Source organism: Calonectris borealis, chromosome 3, assembly GCF_964195595.1.
Source record: "Calonectris borealis chromosome 3, bCalBor7.hap1.2, whole genome shotgun sequence".
NCBI lineage: Eukaryota > Metazoa > Chordata > Aves > Procellariiformes > Procellariidae > Calonectris > Calonectris borealis.
The window spans coordinates 99,771,158-99,791,328 of NC_134314.1; the positions used below are offsets into that span (position 1 = coordinate 99,771,158).

Sequence of the window (20,171 nt, forward strand, 5' to 3'; positions counted from 1 at the left end):
GTAAAGCATTTCCACTGAAGTACAGAATTAGCCTTACAAACAGATTCCAGCCCTATTACGTGTAAAAGGTGGAGATCACTTGACTGTCAAGCAATCCTGGACCAGTTTCTTTATTCAAGTTTTTCACCTGTAAAACTGCTGTGTGATTCACTAATGCACAAGGATTACCTGAGCTAATAGAGCTGTCAATTCCATCGCTAGTTCTTTGTTTATGGGGAAGAGTCCATTGACTATTTGATCATTTGTCTGATATACTAGCAGCAGCTTCTCTCTGTCTGTCTCCCCATGGACTTGGACCGAAAAATAAAGCCTACAGAAAAGACAGAAAGTTATTAAATAAAGAAGATAGGGAAATGCATTAGCCCTGAGGATTAGCAGTATCTGCTGTGAATGTGACTTGTTTACGTCAGCATGAAAACACATTAGAAGAGCAACACTTGTACTTGAACCAGTAAGCAAATATTTAATTTCAGTCTTCTGAGTTCAGTGTTGCTTTTTATTGTTTTTGGCAGACCTGCTCACCTCTTAAGAACTAGAAAAAATTAACTATAAGGTTTTTTTTTTTAAATTCTCCAGTTACACCTATTTACTATTTTTGTTGCAAGCTTTAAGTCAGCCAATATTTTTCAGATGAAGAAACTCTGCATAAATTAAAAACAACTCTTGGGACAAGGCAGAGATGTTATGCTTGCTATACAAACCTATTTTTGTAAGTAAGGCGGACAGTCCTTGTGCCTTCACATTTCCCAGGGTGTTGTTCTTTGGAGGCTTGCTCCCATTTTGAAATAATGTCACAGATCTAGAAGGAAAGCAATACAAAACTGACTTTGCCATGTATTCCTCTTTGAAAACACCTTTGAATGGAAATTGTCTACTTATTTTAATATCTTTTACCTATTACGTATCAGAAACATACATACCTTGAATTTTTAAACTTACTAAAAGATAACTTTACTTGCATTTCTTAGTTGAAGCATTTAATAATTAACATTTTTGTTGTTTGTTTATCCTGCAACACACACACACTACCTTTGGAAACGAGCCATAACATGCTTATATGGAAAGGCCAGGTACTTGATTTAGCAGCAGCCAATGAATGTGTAATTACAGAGTGAGTTGTTATATAATTAATCAAATGCCTTTGATCTCTGCCTTCTGTTTCTGCTGCATGCTGGAGTTTTTCAGGTCCTTTCTAGTAACTGCTATGAAGTTTGTATGAAGTTGCAGCAAGAGTGGTTCACAACAAGCGCTGTGGGTGGGTAGGTGGGCAGATGGGGAGGAGATAGAACGGAGGTCCTGGGCGCTCTGCTGGGCTTCATGTCACCGTTCCTTCCTTAAAAAGCCTTCCTGGAAGCAGTAACATGACCAGCTTCTGAAGTTGCATTTACCAAGAAAATAAGTACGTTTTTTATACATTTTGCTTTCCATATGGTAATTATTCTCGTAGGGGAAGAGAGCTGATCATGATGACCCTGCTTTTTGTTTATCACTAAGGTCTGGTTGTACCACACCTTGTAACTCAAAGTGCAGCTGTGAACATCGGCCGAAGGGTGCAAAAAGAACCACTTGATAGAAGCACAAAAAATTCATTTTTCATTAGTTCCTAAAAAGCTTGGAAAAAACCTAACATTTTATTAAAGTATAGATTATATTGCATTTTGCCAATTTTTACTGCAAAGAATTTAATTCTAGCAATAGAGGGAACTAAAATTCAGAATTCAGAACAATGATAAGCCAAACATTGGAAATTTCCTAAACTGAACCCTAATTATTCTATATTTAGATAAGGAACCCTTTCTTTTTTTTCTTCCCCAGGATCTCCACCCCAGTATGAATGACTTTTTGGACCTCAAATGGTCATTTTTTGAAGCTATACAAGAAATGTTAACTGAAATCTCTAAATGCATCTTGAACTCCAATTGCTTTTTAGTTTTAAAGGACTGTGATTAGTAATAACTTACTGTTTCTTTTTTAGCCCAGCTGCTACTTCTATGAATGAATAATATCAGTCTCCTCGACAAAGCTTTTAAATATAGTTCACTGAATGAATTTCAGCAATTGAAAAAGGGATTTTTTTTTTTTAATCTTTCCTTTTACATTATGAGGAAAAAACCCTAAAGACAGTTTTCGGCCTGAAAAATGTTCTCCTTTACATTGTCTGAAGAGAGCTCTGTAAAACGAAGATATTTTTTGTTTTATATGCAGAGCTCATTAAAGGTTTTTGTTTACCTTGATGTTTCCTTGAAGACAGTGCTCAATATCCTTGCCAGAGGGATCATCAGAAAACAGTGCAAATCCTGACTGAGCTGGTTTCCTCATTCCTGTATCCTGGTTGAGGGTGTTCAGAAATTCCTCCACTGTGGTAGAGGCATCAAACCCAACAACCTAAAAAAGCAGCCAAAATGTATTTTGCTATTAAACTTATTAAAAAACCCCACCCCCTTGCCCTCCCCACCCCCCCAAAAAAATCTAAGATATTGAAAGATAGTATCTCTAGAATAACAGTGGCAATATAAGACCCATTCCATCACCTGTGAATAACTTACTGTCATTGGAAATAAAAAAATTCCATAAAGGGTTTGGAAAAGATTCAAGATCTCCACATGGGAAGTCAACCAAAAAACTTCCAAATGTAGTATTTTTGGTTTTCTTTTCTTTGCACTTGCTACACTTGAATTTCTGTTACAGAATTTATATAATAGAAAGCAGTCTAGTAGCTGAGCTTTTTGTGACAGATACTACTTGAAAAATGAAGAAAACTGTAATTTCCTACACTTTTCAAGATGGTAGTGAAACAAATGAGATCAATTAATCATTTTTCATCATGTGCAACTTCAGAGGGGTATTTACTGGCAGATCTACATTGGCAGATCCGAAATATTTTACAAATGCTGCTCTGTCAGTACTACATAGGCCAGTAATATATGAATTTTTGTCTGTTGTTACTAGTAGTAAAGCATTTTAACAAGAGATGGGAGATGGCTTTTATATAGATACTAGCTGCTGATGTTCACCTTTACCTACTTGGAGGATGTTTTCCTGTATTTGATATGTTGAAGAAGGCCCCTTACCTGTTTCTTGTAAAGAAATACCTTGAAAAAGGATCTTGGACTTCTATTTTGGGATTCTCAGTGGTTGGAATTAAAAAAAAAAATCTGTTGAATCTAGCTTTAGAGATGAATACAAGAATTTTCAATACCACTATAATTGGTTATTTGCTGATCCCACTGAAGTAATTTATTTATTTAATTACAATTTTCATAACCCTTAAGTTACATGAGCAGTTACTCTTCTTCTTCTTCAAATTTCAATTTTGAAACCTTTTAGGATGATTTAAATACATGTTGTTTTTTCTGTTTTACTGGGCAAGCAGCAAGCAATTAAGAAACAGAGGGGAAAAAAAGCAGAGGTGTTCTGCGACCTGAAATGAAAAGTTTATTTGATACAGTTTTGATTTCATATAAAAACTTGCTTTCTGTCTAGGAATACTGTGAATTGTTATAAAACTTTTTCAGCCAGCTCTCACGGTTAGAAACACAAACCAGGATGTGAAGCAGTATGCATGGAAGCCCATGGGGAGTTTCCTACAGGCTTTGATTGATGAAGTCCCAAAAGAGTTAAGAATGAAGCTGTGTTTGTTCTGTAACAAATATGGTTATCCTTCATGACTGATAATGGGAGTTACAGCTGTGCTTCCAGGCCTTCAGTGAGATATTTAACTTTCAAGTCTGATGAAAGGAAGTGGAATTTAATACCTTTCCCTATTCTTCAGTCTAATTCATTCATCTGGTGGTCAGGTTAAATAAGAAACAGAACTTTAGCATTTCTCATTCTTAAGAGGTTTTAGGTTTTTTTTTCTTCTTTTAAAGATTTTTCCCTAAACCTTTACTCTTTGTTGATCAAATCTGATTCAATTACCTTGTGCCTGCCATTGCTAGCACTGACACAGGATGAAACTTGAACCATGTTTACTTTAACAATTACAGTTCTATTTCTGATATACTACTTCATATATATGCTAATAGCAAGGGGTTGGGAAGTTAGATTTAGTGGTCTACCTGACATTACCTGATATATGCCGTTCATGAAATGAACTGGAATACTGAAGGGCAGCGAATGGTGGTAGGGGTTTCTTAAAAGAGTGGAAAGGATTTCCATTCTGGAAGGTCTGGCTTCTCGGTCTCCGTTCTGCTGGGTACGCTCTACACATCGCTGACAATATATTGCATATTTCCCAAATTCAGTCCTGTGTCAAAAAGAGAAATAAGGCAATTCTTGGGGACTGACTGAAAGGATAGTAAACCGTGAGTAAATCTCTCTGGGGGTGCCAAATGGGAGCAGCACTCAGATTTCACTCCGCGAGATTTCCAACACATTTTTCCATGTGGAATTATAAAGAGAATTAGTCCACCGAGACCAACAGAATTGTGCCAAAGATGAACACAACTCAGTGTTTTGTGTAACTGCCATATTTTGGTTTTCATGGTTTTGCAACATACAGTCAGAGTTCCACTGCAGAGTATTTTTCAAAACAAAGGACAACTTTCCCAAGTGATGTATAGAAGTAATGTGTACTACATTTTAGTAGCAGTGGAGCACAATTCTACTCAAATTTATTTTAAAATATATGTCAAAATATCTGAAATATTAAATGGAAGATTGGAAATAAGATACTTCAGAAAGACTAGTCGACTAGCTGGGTAATACTCTGGAGGCACACCTGGAATCTGCATTCTTCTTTAAATGAAGTTTAAGAAGCCAAAGGAATGGGTGCTGGGGCAGAAAGAGTCCAACGCAGAGAGCCAAGAGCTGCAAGCCCTGGACAAAAGGAAGACATTCACTGTTTTAAACATCTTACAAAGTAAAACTTCCTGCTGCAGCTGCTGGCCAGCAGTGCAGCTTACTATGCCAAGTCGAGTAACAGACAACTCTAAATAGGAGTAAAAAACCCAAAACACAGAGAAAAAGCTGAGTAAATAAGCACGGCACCTCATCGGAAGGCCAAAATGCTTTCTTTCTATTTACTTGTGTACAGCAAGTTTCTTTCGGGGCTGGAAATGGGAAAGTAGATCAGTTTTTATAAAAAGCAGTTAATACACGGGAAAAAAAAACCTAAGGCTGCAAGGCCAAGCACTAAGAAATGAGGAGAAGCCTGTACAATTTTAATTCACCTCTCCTGTTATATATATAATGAAGCAATCCATAAGACATTTTCCTCCTACCAAGTAGATAGTAACAATTGAAAAAACAATTATTCAATATTTTGGTATATTTTCATTACTCAATATGTATCCATAGGCTTCACATAATACAGACTGCTCTCATGTACTCTGGATTTACACTTACTAACGTTGCAAGTACTTTTCTCACAATTGTATAAATGCATCATACTGAAATTTAGAAAACGGGGTTTCTCTATCTTGATTTATCTGACTTGCCTGGTATTAAATAGAAAATTGACAGCACAGGCAGAGATTTCCCTTTCATTAAATACCTGTACTTTGATGGAGGATAGCATTGGCTCTGTTTCAGGAAGACACTGCAGTAGAAGCAAGTGTGGGAGACTACAGCATGAATTTAGGACTTAAAAAAATTAGTGTGACATCACAAACATTTTACTGAACATGTTAATGCTTAAAAATCATGCCAGTGGATTATGATAGCAATAATTTATTTATCTGTATCAGAGGGAAGGCCTTGCCAGTGGTACAAAAGTACCAAAGAAGGATTATGGTTAGTTTAAATTTCATTAGCCGTATGTATCTTCAGTGTGTGCTAATTGACATGAATGTGCTACATCTGTTATAAAAGCTTTGTGGATGTTTTAGTGATGCACACATACTGGCCGTATCCCAGATACGGGCTGTTTCTAGATAATAGTTATGTCTGCTGGTCATGTTCTACTTTCTATGGCAAGAGAAAAATGTGTCTATTACAAAAGCCTTAATGTGGTAATTTCCTTTCTCATTTTCTGATCCATCTCATAGTCCTGTAGGTATTCCTCCATTATATGCACTATTGTTCCAGTTCTGTTAAATCTACACAAACTGTAAGTACTAGCTTTCCTTTCAATTTCAGATCATTTAATAGTTACAAATTTTGATACCAGTGAATAGCTGGCAATGGACAAAGGTGAAGAATTTTAAGTATGTATTTATAATCTAGCATGCAGGGTGCATGCAGAACAGCATAACATACAAGAGGTGACCTACTGAAACCCTGAGCCTATCTGAGATTCCACAACATGGCTCTACAGCTTTTCTTCACGCTCATGCTATAGAGACATCTGCCATGCGGTTTAGCCCACCAAGCTTCCTGATGCAACACCTCTCTTAGAAAAGATGCAGTAAAAGAGAACTAGGTTCTATACATGATGTCTTACTTAACACTTTACTTGCAGACAGCCCATTGTATGTCCAGCCTTTAAAAACAGCACAGGCACAGATACACCCTGTCATCAGATATAAGTACTTAGATGGAGGATAGCATCAGCACTGTTTCAAGAAGACACAGTAGTAATAAGATGTTATTTCAGGTTTTTATCTGATTTTAAGTAAGCAAATGCTACAAAAGTGTGGAGCCCCTTTACCACTCTAAACAGTCTGTGCTGTTGAAATAGATACCATTAAAATAAATACTGGTTACCTGTATCGGTCCTGCCTGGTTTTGTGGATGTCGACGTCTAGTCTGTTTAATAAGCTGACAACAGATCTCATTTTGAAGTTCAGGATGTGTGAGGCAGATCTGCAAAGCACTTTGGGCCAAAGATACATGGTAATCGATGGCAGGAGAGTCAACTGCAGCATTTATAAACAACTGGCAGGTCTAGATACAAAATAATAAACAAGTGAGTTTACATACAAAAAGCTCCAACAAATCTTTTAGACGTTCTGTATAACTAAAGTGTGCTATAGTTGAGGTCACAATTAGTCAGTTTACCGGTAGACTAAGGAAACCCAGCTGGCCCTGCAAAAAGGCGTGAAAAGGGGCCAGAATGGATGAAAAGCTATGTAGAGAGACAAGATAAAAACACCTCTTAAAATTTTCACTCCATATCTAATGGAGTGAGCTCTAGCAGGAGTTGCAACAGTTGTGGTGGTAGGCAAGTTTAAGGACATGCTGAACATAGCTTATCCCTGTACAGGACTTTAAAATGCAAGGTGTACAGCTCTCAGTGGCAGCTAGTGTAAAATGCTTGTGCAAGTAGTGAGCACAACACGGCAGAATATACACAGATAAGAAAACCATAACTCAGAGCCATTTGTTTTATGTCTTGGCTTTTACTAGTATTTTTACTGTGGGTAAGTATAACCGTTCCTATTCCCAGTACCGTCTTAGGAAAGCCAGGTGTTAAGAATTCATTGTGCTGTATTACAAGAAAGCTTACGTATCGCTCATTGCATTTACTCTATATAATAGTTGATGAATTTTCAAGGTATATAAGCAAAATACAAGAAATGGATGGAAGCCCAATCTATTTATACTCTATCTGAAAATATGTGGATGCACAGGACTAATTTTTATCAGCAATGGAATAACTGAAACATGACTTCATCTGCTTCTAAATCAATTCCCTACCTGACTTTTAAACTTATTTATACAAAGTTTCAATAAAGGTCATACAAGTAATCTCTTATTTATTTATTTTAGGCAAGTGTCTGTGATTTGAATTAGGTCTGAAATATATTTCAGGAAGTGACTTCCAAATAGATGTAAATTTATTTTTATCAGAGAAGTACATTCCCTTTTAAATTTTCATGCTGCAAGATTGCAGAAAATAAGATGGATGTACTTCTTTAAAGTGCTTCAAACATTTCAGAGAAACAAGCTGGAAAGTTTGCCTACAAGTGGCTGTGACTGAGCATATGGTGCTTGTCTTGAATTCCTTTCTAGGTCTGCGCATCAAAATTCTCCAGATAGTTGACGCTTCACGAAATTTGATCTTTAGACTTGTATAAGTTCTGTGGAGAAAGTTCCTTTATTCAAGCTCCATGCCTTCCAACTTGTAATTTGTTTCACAACGTACAGAAAGAGGAACAGCAAGATTTTATTTTGCCTCTGAAATAGACTTTATAGCCTGGCTATTAGTTCACATTCAGGAGTAGTTTTACCTGGGTGAGGGTGGGAGAGAGCACAAAGATTAATGGCATTGCAGCATACTCCCTCTCATAGATATCAACCACCTATCTGGCCTTTCACTGGGAAAGATATAAGGTCTTACTGCCATACAAAAATTCTCAAGAAACTAGCTGCGGCACAGCAGTTATGAACCATTATGTATCTCTTAATCATAAAGCCTTTTCACTGCTACTGGGAGATATACATATGTGTATTTTTAAAGGTGTATGAAAATCTTTAAAAGTGAATTACAAAAACTGTTGTGAAATAGTTTCAATAATTTTGCTCTGTAATATTTTCTCTATTTACATTACTAGAATACCTAATCAGTCTTTTAAGAATAGCTACTTTATATGAAGAAAAGATTTTTTTATCAAAAAGAGCAGTAGAATTTCTGCCTTCTATCTCAATTTGAAATAATCCATGACCTGATTAAACTTCAACTTTGCTTTGTTTTTCTTCAGATTTTTAAAATGTCTTCTAGCTGATTTAAATATATCTACAACAAAACTTTTGCCTACCATTTGTTCTTCCTGAAATTGAATTGAAAAAATAGTATTTCAGATACAGTTCTCTGAATACAGAGATCCATCCATGCTGTTAGGTTCGCTGGGGTTTATGAACTTCATGATGAAATTATTATCATCCATGATGGCCATGGATTTTTCTACTAACTTGCACTTTATCAATAACCTCAGTAGAAAGGGCAAAAGTTGAAGCCTAAACTGCTCCCTCACAGCTAGAAGTGATCTCTTTACATTGGAAGTGATACTTTTTGGTGAAATAATATGGGGACATTCTGCTACTGTCCATTAGTTACCTCCACTAAAGATAGGAGTAAACTTCTTTTTTCTTTTTCCTTATCTGTTGAACATCTCCAGTAAGCCAACTAATAGCCATTCTTTAGCTAAGAGTTAAAATAGTAAGTCAGTTAATAAAAAAGGTATCTGCTATGGTTTTACCTTAAATAATTTAATTGCTTCAGTTTGCAAGGCTTCTGATGGCAATGTTGTAAGAGGGGAAGCTATTCCTTCTTTGCTGTGGCAAAGGGTAGGATGTCTCCAAATCTGAGAAGCTAAGCAAATAAAATATGTAGGTTTTGCAATTAATTCAGTTCATAAGTACATTCAGTAAATAAGTATTAGAAGATTAGTATGCTGAAACAAAAACAAACTTACTGGTATCGCCTTCCATATTTAATAATTTGCAAATAAGTTGTTCAAACTCAGATCCAACATTTACACTGGTACTTCCAGCTGCAACTGTCAGATGATAAAGCCACATGTCCTAAAGCAGAAAAACACACAGCAGCTCACTCATTCTGTGTTGGAAGGAGCTGCTTCATCAAGATTTTGCTCTCAATTTAAAACTGCCATACGCTCCCGTTGAAGCCCAAAGGAGTTTGCCGTTGTTTGAATACACCTATATTTATGGTCTCTATGTTACAAATACTAAGCAAGGAATATTGGACATTCTGACTCTCATCAGAAGTCTTTTACCCTCAGAAATCATGGCTAATTATCAGGGCATTCTTCCTTTCCTCTTCAGAAGGCTAACGTAAGTGCCTTTTTATCACTGCCAGATCCTGCTAACCTGGGGATAAGGCCAGAAAGCAAAACGAGGTCTACAAGATTCCTTGAGAACAATAAAGTAGTAATAATAAAAATGGTTTAACCATACTTCTCATTTCTCCTTCACTTCAGTAGGGCAGTCTTCCCTACTGTTAGTCTTATCAGTGAAAATGGGTAACAGTATCCCAAAACGTCTCAAGAAGGTCTGCTACAGGTCTGTCTACAAGTTAGTGTATTGTGAGCAAAATCCTCCAGTTACAGCATATTTGATATTCTGCACCATCTCCTTCTGTAGGCAAGCCTGCTTATTTTCATCTATTTTAAAAAGGAATAGCCTCGGTAGCATTAGTTTGCAGACAAACTCTGATTGATGGTAATGAAGCAGGACCGCCTCCTTGCTTATTATATCAAACTACAAGCCAGATGACTTGTAGGTCCCCCTCCTCCTCCTCTTTAAGAAATATTCATATCACAGCACCATACTCATAGATGTGTTACTGAAACTCAATAAAAAAGTTCTTTTGTTACCTTCTCATGTTTGGATCCTATAAGAAGATAAGTGGGTCCTTGATCTTTGGGGTGGATAACAACAGTGTAATGTGTTGATAATAAACTGCGACCACTAGCCTCGTAATCTTCATCAGAATCACATGATCTATCAACTTCTTCAACCTTCGCCTCAAAAAGCTTGATTTGACCAAGGGGAAACTAGAAGTAAGTATCAGAAGTGGTGAGGGAGCAAATATTTGCTTCAGTGCACACTAATTTTATATTTCTTATTCTACAAATAGAAAGAAAAACGTGAACTACCATCAATACCCATTTGTATTTATTAATTTTCAGTCCAGCCAAATAATGTCAGATAAGCCAGCTATTGCAGACAGCAGCAGGAGAATGATATGTACCAAAGTCTGAAAGTAAGAAATTCTTTTCCAGGTGTGCTTCTGTACCTAGTTAATGCAATAAATGTCTGTTAGGGCAAGAAGAGTAGTTCTTCAGAGTTTCCACACCTGGCTCCAAGCAAAACTTCCCTGGGTCAAGCCTAGAATAATCTTGTCATTTCAAAGGACAGCAGCGTAGTGTTGATGTAGCTATTTTGTTCATGCTATAAATTCACAAGGTAAATTTTTTGTGTGGTAGACCTTCTCAGCTGGTTTCATTCTTCAGTCTGATAGATCACAGTACTTGAGTGTTAAGTTGTATATGTAGTATAATGATCATTTATCAGGAAATATTTTATACGAAAAGCCATTCAAAAGGAAATTTTCACAGAAGTAATTATTTCATAGTCATTATCAACAGGAAGGCACAACGAACACAAATACAGCATGCTATTGTTTCTGTATTGTTTGTGATGTCTAGCAATGCTTAGTGATTCAGCAGAAAGAGAGGGATGTTTCCCTTTAGTAGGAGGATGGAAGGGCACTACAGTAACTAGCATCTTATTTGTGCCACATTAAAGTGTAAGCCTGAAGAAATACCAACAACGGTGAAAATTATATGAGGCTGACTCTTAGCTTCTCTATAATACTGTTTAAAAATTGAAAATACGATACTCGAGAGTAGCTGGCAAGTTTGACTCAATCTAGGGTGGGTTTCTTGAATAGTGATTCGATAAAGTGAGCAGTTAATAATATAATCATTTTGAAGGAAACATCACATAGTGGTGGCTCTTTATTCCAGTGCTCTCACTAGAAAGGCTTAAAGATGCATGTGGTGATTTGTATTTTCTGTGGTGCTTCTGAAGCATTCAACTTTTTGAACAAGATAAGATTCTGAGAATTAAGAGATGTCATTTCATATACAAATAGCCAAGACTGATTTATTCACTAAGTTTAACTAAAACACAGTTGGCTGATTTTTTAATTTGAGTTCCATTTTGAAAGGAGGCCAATTAAATAGACTCTATTACTGTATTAACCACTGCAGATTGTGTAATTTGTTTCTGCACAGTCACATTCAGCTACAGCAAACATGTTTTTAATTAGCAAATTGTTGAACATTAGAAATGAACTAGCTTTGGAAAACTTTTCATACCTATTCTGCTTACAAAAGCGAAATTCTTATTCTATTACAAGCTGGCAAATTAGTTTCAATTTTGCTTTAAAAGGGAAGCAAAACTTGTTCCAAATGTGAGGGAATTATTCACAAGAATCCAGCAAACTTCTTAGATGCTTCTAAAGGGTGTTCTAAAACCCCAAAATCTTCAATGGTAAAAAAGGTATCTTCATAGGAGCAAATGCAAGTTAATTTTAATGTCTCTGTAAGATGAGCTAGAGATTAATACTCTAGTAATTTGATTCCCCAGCCCTGTATTACACTTTTAAAGAGTAATTAAAATAAAAATTTTTGATGGATCATTACTACTCTCTTACTCATATAGTTCTAGAAACAAGGTTTAGTTGAATGTTTAAAAAATGGCTAAAAAAGGAAAGGATAACAAAGGGAATAACTAGCTTTATACAGAGACTATAAATTACTGGATCCAGTATGATTATTTGGCTAGATTAGAAGTAATAAATGAGATTTTCTGTATTTTTTTGAACTGTTATGGGTTATAATGGCTCAGCGGACTGTTACCATTTTGTCAAGTGTCAGCAGTCTTACTAGGGCTAAGTAATAAGGTTATGAATCAAATATTCATAACCTCAGCAGTATTAACAAGAATTCTTGTAGACGTTTCCAAAATCTTGTTCCTGACCCACCTCCATTAAAAAGATGTTTCTTGATGGCAAAATGCAATGCCTTGGAAGCAAAAGGACAGGTGAAAAGTATGACTGGGAGGTGTCCTTTGTCCTGTCTCTGTGCATATATATGACTGGAAATATTAGGATCGACAATATTCAGAAGTGTGGGCAGAGAACTAAAGGTCAGGCCCAATGTGGAAGAGTCAGGTCTTGCTCTTTCTCAGCTCCTTGTATCCTACAGGGTATGGGATGTTGGGAGGTTAACTTAAAGCTGATTAGACCCCATTTCTTCCTTTTCTTTCTCAAACAGTATTTTCCCTAAAGTTCAGAATTAATTTTCTCTTCCCTTTCTCTTGCCATCCTCCATCTCCATTTCTGTGCACCTCATCAGTTGTAGACAGTGAGCTCCTTTTCCATAATTCTCATGGGGAGCAGGAAGAGATCCCCCCCACAGACACACATCTGCAAAGCAGCAAACTCTGCATCCTGCTAGCCTTTTTTTTTTTTTTTTTTTCCTTGCAGGACTGTGGAGGCACTTTGACATACCGAAGAACAGGATTTGGAAATCATTTGAGGGATAAAAAGAACATTTAATTTCTTGAAACTTGCAGTCACTGCCCATTGCAAACATACATTAGAAAGGGTCAGCTTCCAGAAGTAAATGACAGCCAGGTCTTTCCTGATGAGTCTCACGCCTGTCAGAAAGGGAGACTTGACTGTCAGCAAATCAGCGACCCTCTTCGGCTAGGGATAAGAAGATGCAGAATATATATCATGTCCCGTAGGAGAAGGAGACCAATGAGCGTGCCCTGGATTACTGTCTATTAGATAGGAACCTTCCAAGTTGACAATCTGTCAAGTTTAAATGTTTGGTAATCAAGATAAAATGGGCATATACTACTGTGCTGGATTTGGCTGGGGTAGAGTTAATTTTCTTCACAGTAGCTGGTATGGGGCTATGTTTTGGATTTGTGCTGGAAACAGTGTTGGTAACACAGGGATGTTTTCGTCACTGCTGAGCAGTGCTGACACAGAGTCAAGGCCTCTTCTGCTTCTCACCCCACCCCACCAGGGAGCAGGCTGGGGGTGCACAAGAAGTTGGGAGGGGACACAGCTGGGACAGCTGACCCCAACTGACCAAAGGGATATTCCATACCATATAACATCATGCTCAGCACATAAAGCTGGGGGAAGAAGGAGGAAGGGGGAGACGTTCGGAGTGATGGCATTTGTCTTCCCAAGTCATCGTTACGCGTGATGGAGCCCTGCTTTCCTGGAGATGGCCTGCCTGCCTGCCGATGGGAAGTGGTGAATGAATTCCTTGGTTTGCTTTGGTTGCGTGCGCGGCTTTTGCTTTGCCTATTAAACTGTCTTTATCTCAACCCACGAGTTTTCTCACTTTTACCCTTCTGATTCTCTCCCCCATCCCACCAGGGGGGAGTGAGCGAGCAGCTGTGTGGGGCTTAGTTGCCAGCTGGGGTTAAACCATGACAACTACCCAGGCCAACTGTACCTTAATAAAGCTGTAACTTATGGTTTAAAATCTACTTCAGTATGTTATCTTCCATTCACTGAGGAAACAAGTAAGGGACCTACCTTGTCTTCTTGATTACGGAAATAATACAGAATTTTTCCAATTAGGGTACACCAAACTCTTTTGGAATATCCATGTTTCACCTGAAATTACAGAACATTAGGAACAAGTATAGCCAGAGAAACAGAGACTACATTTCACCATCTCTGAACTTCGGTGATGTTGGGAATAAATGTCTTGGCTCAAATTCTTTTCCACATTACTAGACAAATAATTAAAACTGCATAACTCCATTAAGGGCATAAGAATTAAAGCATTAGATGCTGGTCCAAAGCCCAGTAAAGCCAACGTGAGTTTTTCATTTGGCTTTGGCTCAGGCCTAAGGTAATGGAAGCTGAGGAAAATAAAGAACTGAAAGACAAAAATTCCTTTTATACAGTATTTTTATTTTCTTGAAATAATCTGTCCCAGTGAATAATACTGAAAAAGAGAGCACTCCACTGAAATAATACTGAAACTTATGCATATGTCAAAGAACCATGCTGAACTAGAATACCACTGAAGCGCAAATGGAGAACTCAACACAGGAACTAATGAATTAAAAAGACAAAGAGAAAAATCAAATCAAACAACCAGAATAAAAATATTGCCCGAAGTAGGTGAGTTGGTAGTCCTTCTGGATTGTTCACATTGTAAAGTACTGGGAAAGTGAATACACATCTGTTTTGCTTGTATTTATTTTATTGCAGAGCCATTTTCATCTAGATACTATTCTTAAGAAATATGGAATAAAGCAGTTTGGGGGAAGAAAAGTGTTCCTACCTTTGTAAGTAATCCTTTCATGGTTGGCTTGATTTCAGACTGTATGAAAAGTGGACTGGCAGCCTGTATTTTAAGAACATTCTGTAGTACTTTGATCCATTCTTCTAAGATGTTGGGAGAATCTGCAGTCAAGTAGTATGTTCGTTTTTCTGTGGTCAGCTATGTAGTAACAGAAGAGTCTTGAGCTTTAAGAACATTATACATTCGACCGTGGGGGTTGTAACATATAGTACCCAGTGTAGTGTCACAGCTTTAAGGGATTTATTTTTCCCAAATCACTTTTCATTAATGAAACATGCGGTGGCCAGGCAGAGCAGACAGACTCATGCCTTCTAAGGCTTTATCTGAAAAGTTCCAGGACAGCAGAGTTGAGAAAACTCGATTTATCTCCTTTCAAACAACTTCTCTCAACTCTTAATGGCTGGCCCCAAGACTACTCTCTTTATTTATATCTCATATGTGACGATCTGACCTTTGCAGCAATGCAACAAGACTACGTGTCGTCCTTTCTATAGTTTCTATAACTGAAATGATCCTTCGATTTCAAACAAAGGGCACTGATTAATTCCAAGTCCACACTTGAACTTCCAGTCCAATAGGGACTGGAACAGGGGGTCGGTTTTAGGGATGGAGAAAATAAATACCCACTGAAACACAGATGAGAAAAGCAGGCACCTGAATTGTTTGTTTTCCATCACCCTTTTCAATGTGGCTAGATGCATTTAGCTCAATTTGACCTTGAGGTTTTCGAATTACATCACTCTGTATGGAAAGAATGGGAAAAAAATATTTTAAATCTACCAACCAATAGCAATAACTAACTATAGAAGTCATTTAAACATTAATCTTGATAAATACTTCCTAGTTAGACATTGAGTACCTTGTATACCTCTTGAGGAACTGAGTCATGAATCACTCTCTAACAGCTCAGACATCAGGAATGCATTTCTCTTCCTTCTAGCAGCCCTACATTCTCAGTAAAAACAATCTAATATTAAAGAGCATATAAGTTACATGTACTTACTGGAGATTTGTAGTATAGTAATTCGCCTCCTTTAAGCACAAACCACCGTCGTTTCCAGGTCTTTACTTTACCACCCATTTTTAACAGATATCCAGATTTTTCCAAAGGTTCCTGATTATTTAGAAGTTAGATAAAAAGTAGTTAGGTACAAATATATACCTATACCCCTCAGAGATATGTATAAATATACACACACAGAGATACTTTAATGACTTAAAAGCATGCTAAATAATAATTACAGTATTTCATGAGACTTTTAGTCCAATGACAAAGTTTTTACAAGCATCAATTAAGACAAATGCCATGCACATGGGATAACTAATTAATATCCCTACTTACAGTTATAGTACATGAAGGAGATTAAGTGATTTGCCCAGAACTATACAAAAGAATGAAGAATATGATGATTCCTGATTTTATTTTCTGATTATTTATATTAAACAAGGAACAAAATGAGTACAACGTAAATATAGTTTTTTTCCTAACTTCAGGGCCTAACCTGCAGACCAAATACAGGGCAGTGTAATTCAGAGCTCCACACAGACATACTTTTAGTATGTACACTAAACAGAGTTCACAGTTTTGCCCTCTGAAGAAACCTTAAAATAAACTATCTTCATCACCAGGCAGTCAATCCACTTGAATGTTAAGACACTAACACAGGCCATTAAAAAACTCCCAGAGACAGACCAATACCCCATAATGGTTTGGTTTCTTTGACCTGTCCTCGCATGTTGCTCTACTTATGATTTCTCCGACGCGTCAAGTTTTCCCTGTATGAGGAAACTGTAGAAACGCACATAGATTTCTACTGATGCCTCCAACTCCTTCAGTGGAATGCCCTTCTATTCCCTGAATATTCAAATAATAATTTTAAGCTGATTATGGTTTCAAGAAAGGAAATTCGTAAGTGCTTTGAATTGTCTTCTGGAGTTGTCTACCTCTTTCCATTCACTATATAGAAAGCTCAGAATTATCCTCCACTTTCCTTCAATTGTTATAGTCTTACACGGCTAACTTACTGTTGGTATATTTTGCTATTTGTGCTCCTAAGGCAGTCTCTGAGTCAGCAAGACTGAATATAGAGATTTGGTAGCAGTCTTTGAACATAAATATACATACAGCACCACAGGTACACTTCTTCTTCACAGAACTTCAGTACTCACATTTTTTCCATTATCGCTAGATGAGGAAGAGGTCTTAGGAAGTTTCTGCTCTGGCTCTGAATAGTCTGTATCTACAGAATATGCATCTGGAGGAATAGCATAATCACTTTCTGAGGTCACAGAAGACAGAGACACACCTGCGTTAAAAGAAGAAATATTTTTTTATTACATTAGAAAAAAATGAGATCAGAATATCCATGCAGAAAGAATATCTGAGTAGGATCTCCAGGCAAACACAAGTATCAACATAAATCCATCAGGAACCAATATCAACATATCGAACTATTAGCACAGTGCTAATATCTGAACCCCATTTTCTTCGTAATTAAACAGAGTTTAAGTCTGTGAATGAAGTGAATGAAACAACAAATAAATGTCTTCTGTTATATTACTACAGCTTTTTTAAGGAGGGAGTTAGTGCCATGCATCATACTCATTCCCTAGAAAATGAATACAGGATCTTTAATTAAACTAAGCAACTTTCCCCTTCCCCTTTCTATCATTCGTTCTGGTATCTGGATTTCTCATGCAACTGCTTGTGTACTAAGAAGCTATGCTCAAGATCTGCTAAATGTTGAAGCTGTAGGTGACTGTCCTTATTTTGCAATTAGTATGAATTGTTATACTGATGTTTTCTGAAAATCTGAATTCCAGATTTCAGTATTTTTTTTAGAGTTTATTAGCTTTAATCCTGAGAAAAAAGGTACCCTGTTTTCAATTCTAGTGAATCAGCAATAAAAATTAAAACTCCTCCCTTATTCATCATTGAAATAATGATTTTCAAACATGTGAACATGTCCTTTTGTAAGGACTAATGTTCTACTCTGAAAGGTTACTCTCCAAGATTGAAATGAAGATGCCTTTTTTCCTTTGTTTCATTAATCTCCAAACTCATTTGCCAATTTTATTTAAAAAAAAAAAGCTTTTCTCATTTATTGCTTTTGAAAGCCACCTGGGCTTTCAGAGTGGGTTTTTCTCTTCTCATGTAGGATCTTTAATAACAAATATGCAGCAAGCTAATTATGCGCCTAGTGAAATTTGTGTCGGCCTAGATTTTTAAACAATGTGATCTCAACAAAGATAGGTACATATGTGTTTTGTGGCTAAGAAAGGTTTCCATGCATGAAACAATGCAAGGACAATTTTATGAGAAGAAAGCACGAACAAAAGGAATGGTTCCATTTTACAGACACGGATATAAATTGTAGGTGAAACCAGCTATTAAATTAGCTAATTTATCTTTCCTGTTGTGCAAGCATGTAACATGAGATGCATCTGCAGCCACGGCACTGGTTTTTGCTCAGCAAGATGGAGCTGCTGGGAAGCAGGAACTATGGGTGCTTTTCACACTAATTTAGCAAAACTGTAACTGCATCACTGGAAAGAGGACTCGACGCCATGTGTGGCTGGCACTGGAAAACTGCTAGTGAACCAGTGGCTCTATCTACCTGCTCAAGCGTGACAGAGTGGAGCTCCTGCTAACAGGGATTTTAACATGTATAACGGAGACTACTGAATAACGTCATTTTGCATTTCTAAAGCAACGTATAGCAAAGGATCTTAACACTCAGCCACACTGGGATCTTTGATCTTAGTCTCACTTGGTTTACCCAGTGAAGAAATACTCACAGGGATATAACACTGATACTGTCACCCCATGAGGAAGCATTGTATCTTTCAATGTTATGAAGCATATTATTTTCATTCTGCAGATGGAAAACACACAATTACCTACAGCTGTGAGATTGTCTTCCACAAAAAGACAGAACATTACTGGATTCAAGTGTTTTAACTAAATCTTTGAACAGGACCTTGAGACAATCACTGTAAAAATGAAAGAAATCCTTTACTGCATGAGATGACAGAACCAAATACTCTGTTGTGGGAACTTTTCCACTTGCATTCTGATCACATGAAACTGTTACTTTGTTTTATACACTTAATATATGTGGGTTTTTCTTCTGACGGCAATTACTTTTTTCTGGGTCATTTTTACCTACCTACAGTTAAAGGTCATAGGAAGTCCTTGGCATGACACAGTATAGATAGAATAGAGCTTCTTGCTTTAGATGTACAAGTCACTCTTCCCTCCTGACAACAACCAGCTACCTGATTAATGCCTTAAAAAAGTATCTATAATAACAGCAATAAAAAGGAAGCCATGTGCAACAGCCCTTTTTCCTGCTTGAATAATAGATCTAGGCTTTGATAGCTGATATAAAAGCCTAGATTTAAGATGTCCATGCTGTTTAAGGAAGAAATCAATTTCTAAGAAGATCATGTAAACTGCCTAGTTTTCCAAACTTCCCGGAAGTTACTCCTTCTTACGGTTTTTGCCTACCTCGTTTCATAGCCCGAGGACTACCCGGACCAATTCTGCTTCGAGAATCAGACTCAGAAGTCCTTGAGCTGGACCGAGAGCTGTCTTCTTCCTCAGATCCTGATGACTCATCTATAAATGGGCTGTTGCTTATTTGAGTTGCTTTCTGCAGAAATTAACACAACATTCTTTGATACCTTGCATAAAGGGTATCAGCCATTTCCTTCATACTGTAGCAGAGCTCTGCTAGCTTCTTAATGTTCAAAGCTGTTCTTACTTGGGTTGTGAGTTTTGGCACACAAATATCAAGGTAAAACTGAATTCCCTCTGCCCTCTGTATCCTCAACCACCCCCACACTTTAAAACAGAAACCTGAGGTAGCTCAAGGCATGGGTCTTTCCAAATCACAAAAGGCTGCCAGAAAACAAACAATGCTGTGATTAGTTACTGCTGGCTATCTGACTATAAACAGCTTTGGCACAGACACAAAAACATTTCTACACACACACACACTTTTAATTATGGCATTGAACACCATGTGGCTCTGTTTAATAATTAACAAGCCTTTGGAAAACATCAGCAAGGAACCTAAGAAGAACTGACCTGGGCTAGTAACATTTTATAAGCAGCAATAATTTTTTTCCAGCTATTTGACATTTCCATTACTTCTGGGGTTCTGTGATCTCTAAACATCATCTTATGACATATTTGGCATGGTAGCATCAAATGTGAAACAGCAAGTTCCTGGATGTGAAGCCTAACGGTATTTAAAAATTTCCTTTTAATAGTAATACAGTTACCCCTTTCAAAGTGGTGTAAACAGGAGTGGTCATGTTCTTATATATCAGAGATGTATATAATCCAGATATGGAGTACGAAGTTAGTGAAACAGCACCTAAAAAAGCAACATATTGTATAAATGACCTTCC

General features: G+C 37.1%; 1 protein-coding gene across 1 annotated transcript in view; it reads right to left on the minus strand.

Annotated features, from left to right (window-relative positions):
- PLEKHH2 (pleckstrin homology, MyTH4 and FERM domain containing H2) overlaps positions 1–20,171 on the minus strand; it is a 57,418-nt gene that overhangs the window by 7,859 nt on the left and 29,388 nt on the right. Inside the window, exons 10-25 of the mRNA XM_075146928.1 lie at positions 20,043–20,137; positions 19,264–19,408; positions 16,923–17,059; positions 15,757–15,867; positions 15,408–15,494; positions 14,733–14,891; positions 13,973–14,053; positions 10,218–10,397; positions 9,297–9,405; positions 9,081–9,193; positions 6,646–6,825; positions 4,721–4,818; positions 4,069–4,246; positions 2,230–2,385; positions 702–799; positions 169–310 (exon numbers count right to left, since the gene is read on the minus strand). Coding sequence (XP_075003029.1) covers positions 169–310; positions 702–799; positions 2,230–2,385; positions 4,069–4,246; positions 4,721–4,818; positions 6,646–6,825; positions 9,081–9,193; positions 9,297–9,405; positions 10,218–10,397; positions 13,973–14,053; positions 14,733–14,891; positions 15,408–15,494; positions 15,757–15,867; positions 16,923–17,059; positions 19,264–19,408; positions 20,043–20,137 — 2,069 coding nt within the window. The remainder of the gene's footprint in view (positions 1–168; positions 311–701; positions 800–2,229; positions 2,386–4,068; positions 4,247–4,720; positions 4,819–6,645; positions 6,826–9,080; positions 9,194–9,296; positions 9,406–10,217; positions 10,398–13,972; positions 14,054–14,732; positions 14,892–15,407; positions 15,495–15,756; positions 15,868–16,922; positions 17,060–19,263; positions 19,409–20,042; positions 20,138–20,171) is intronic.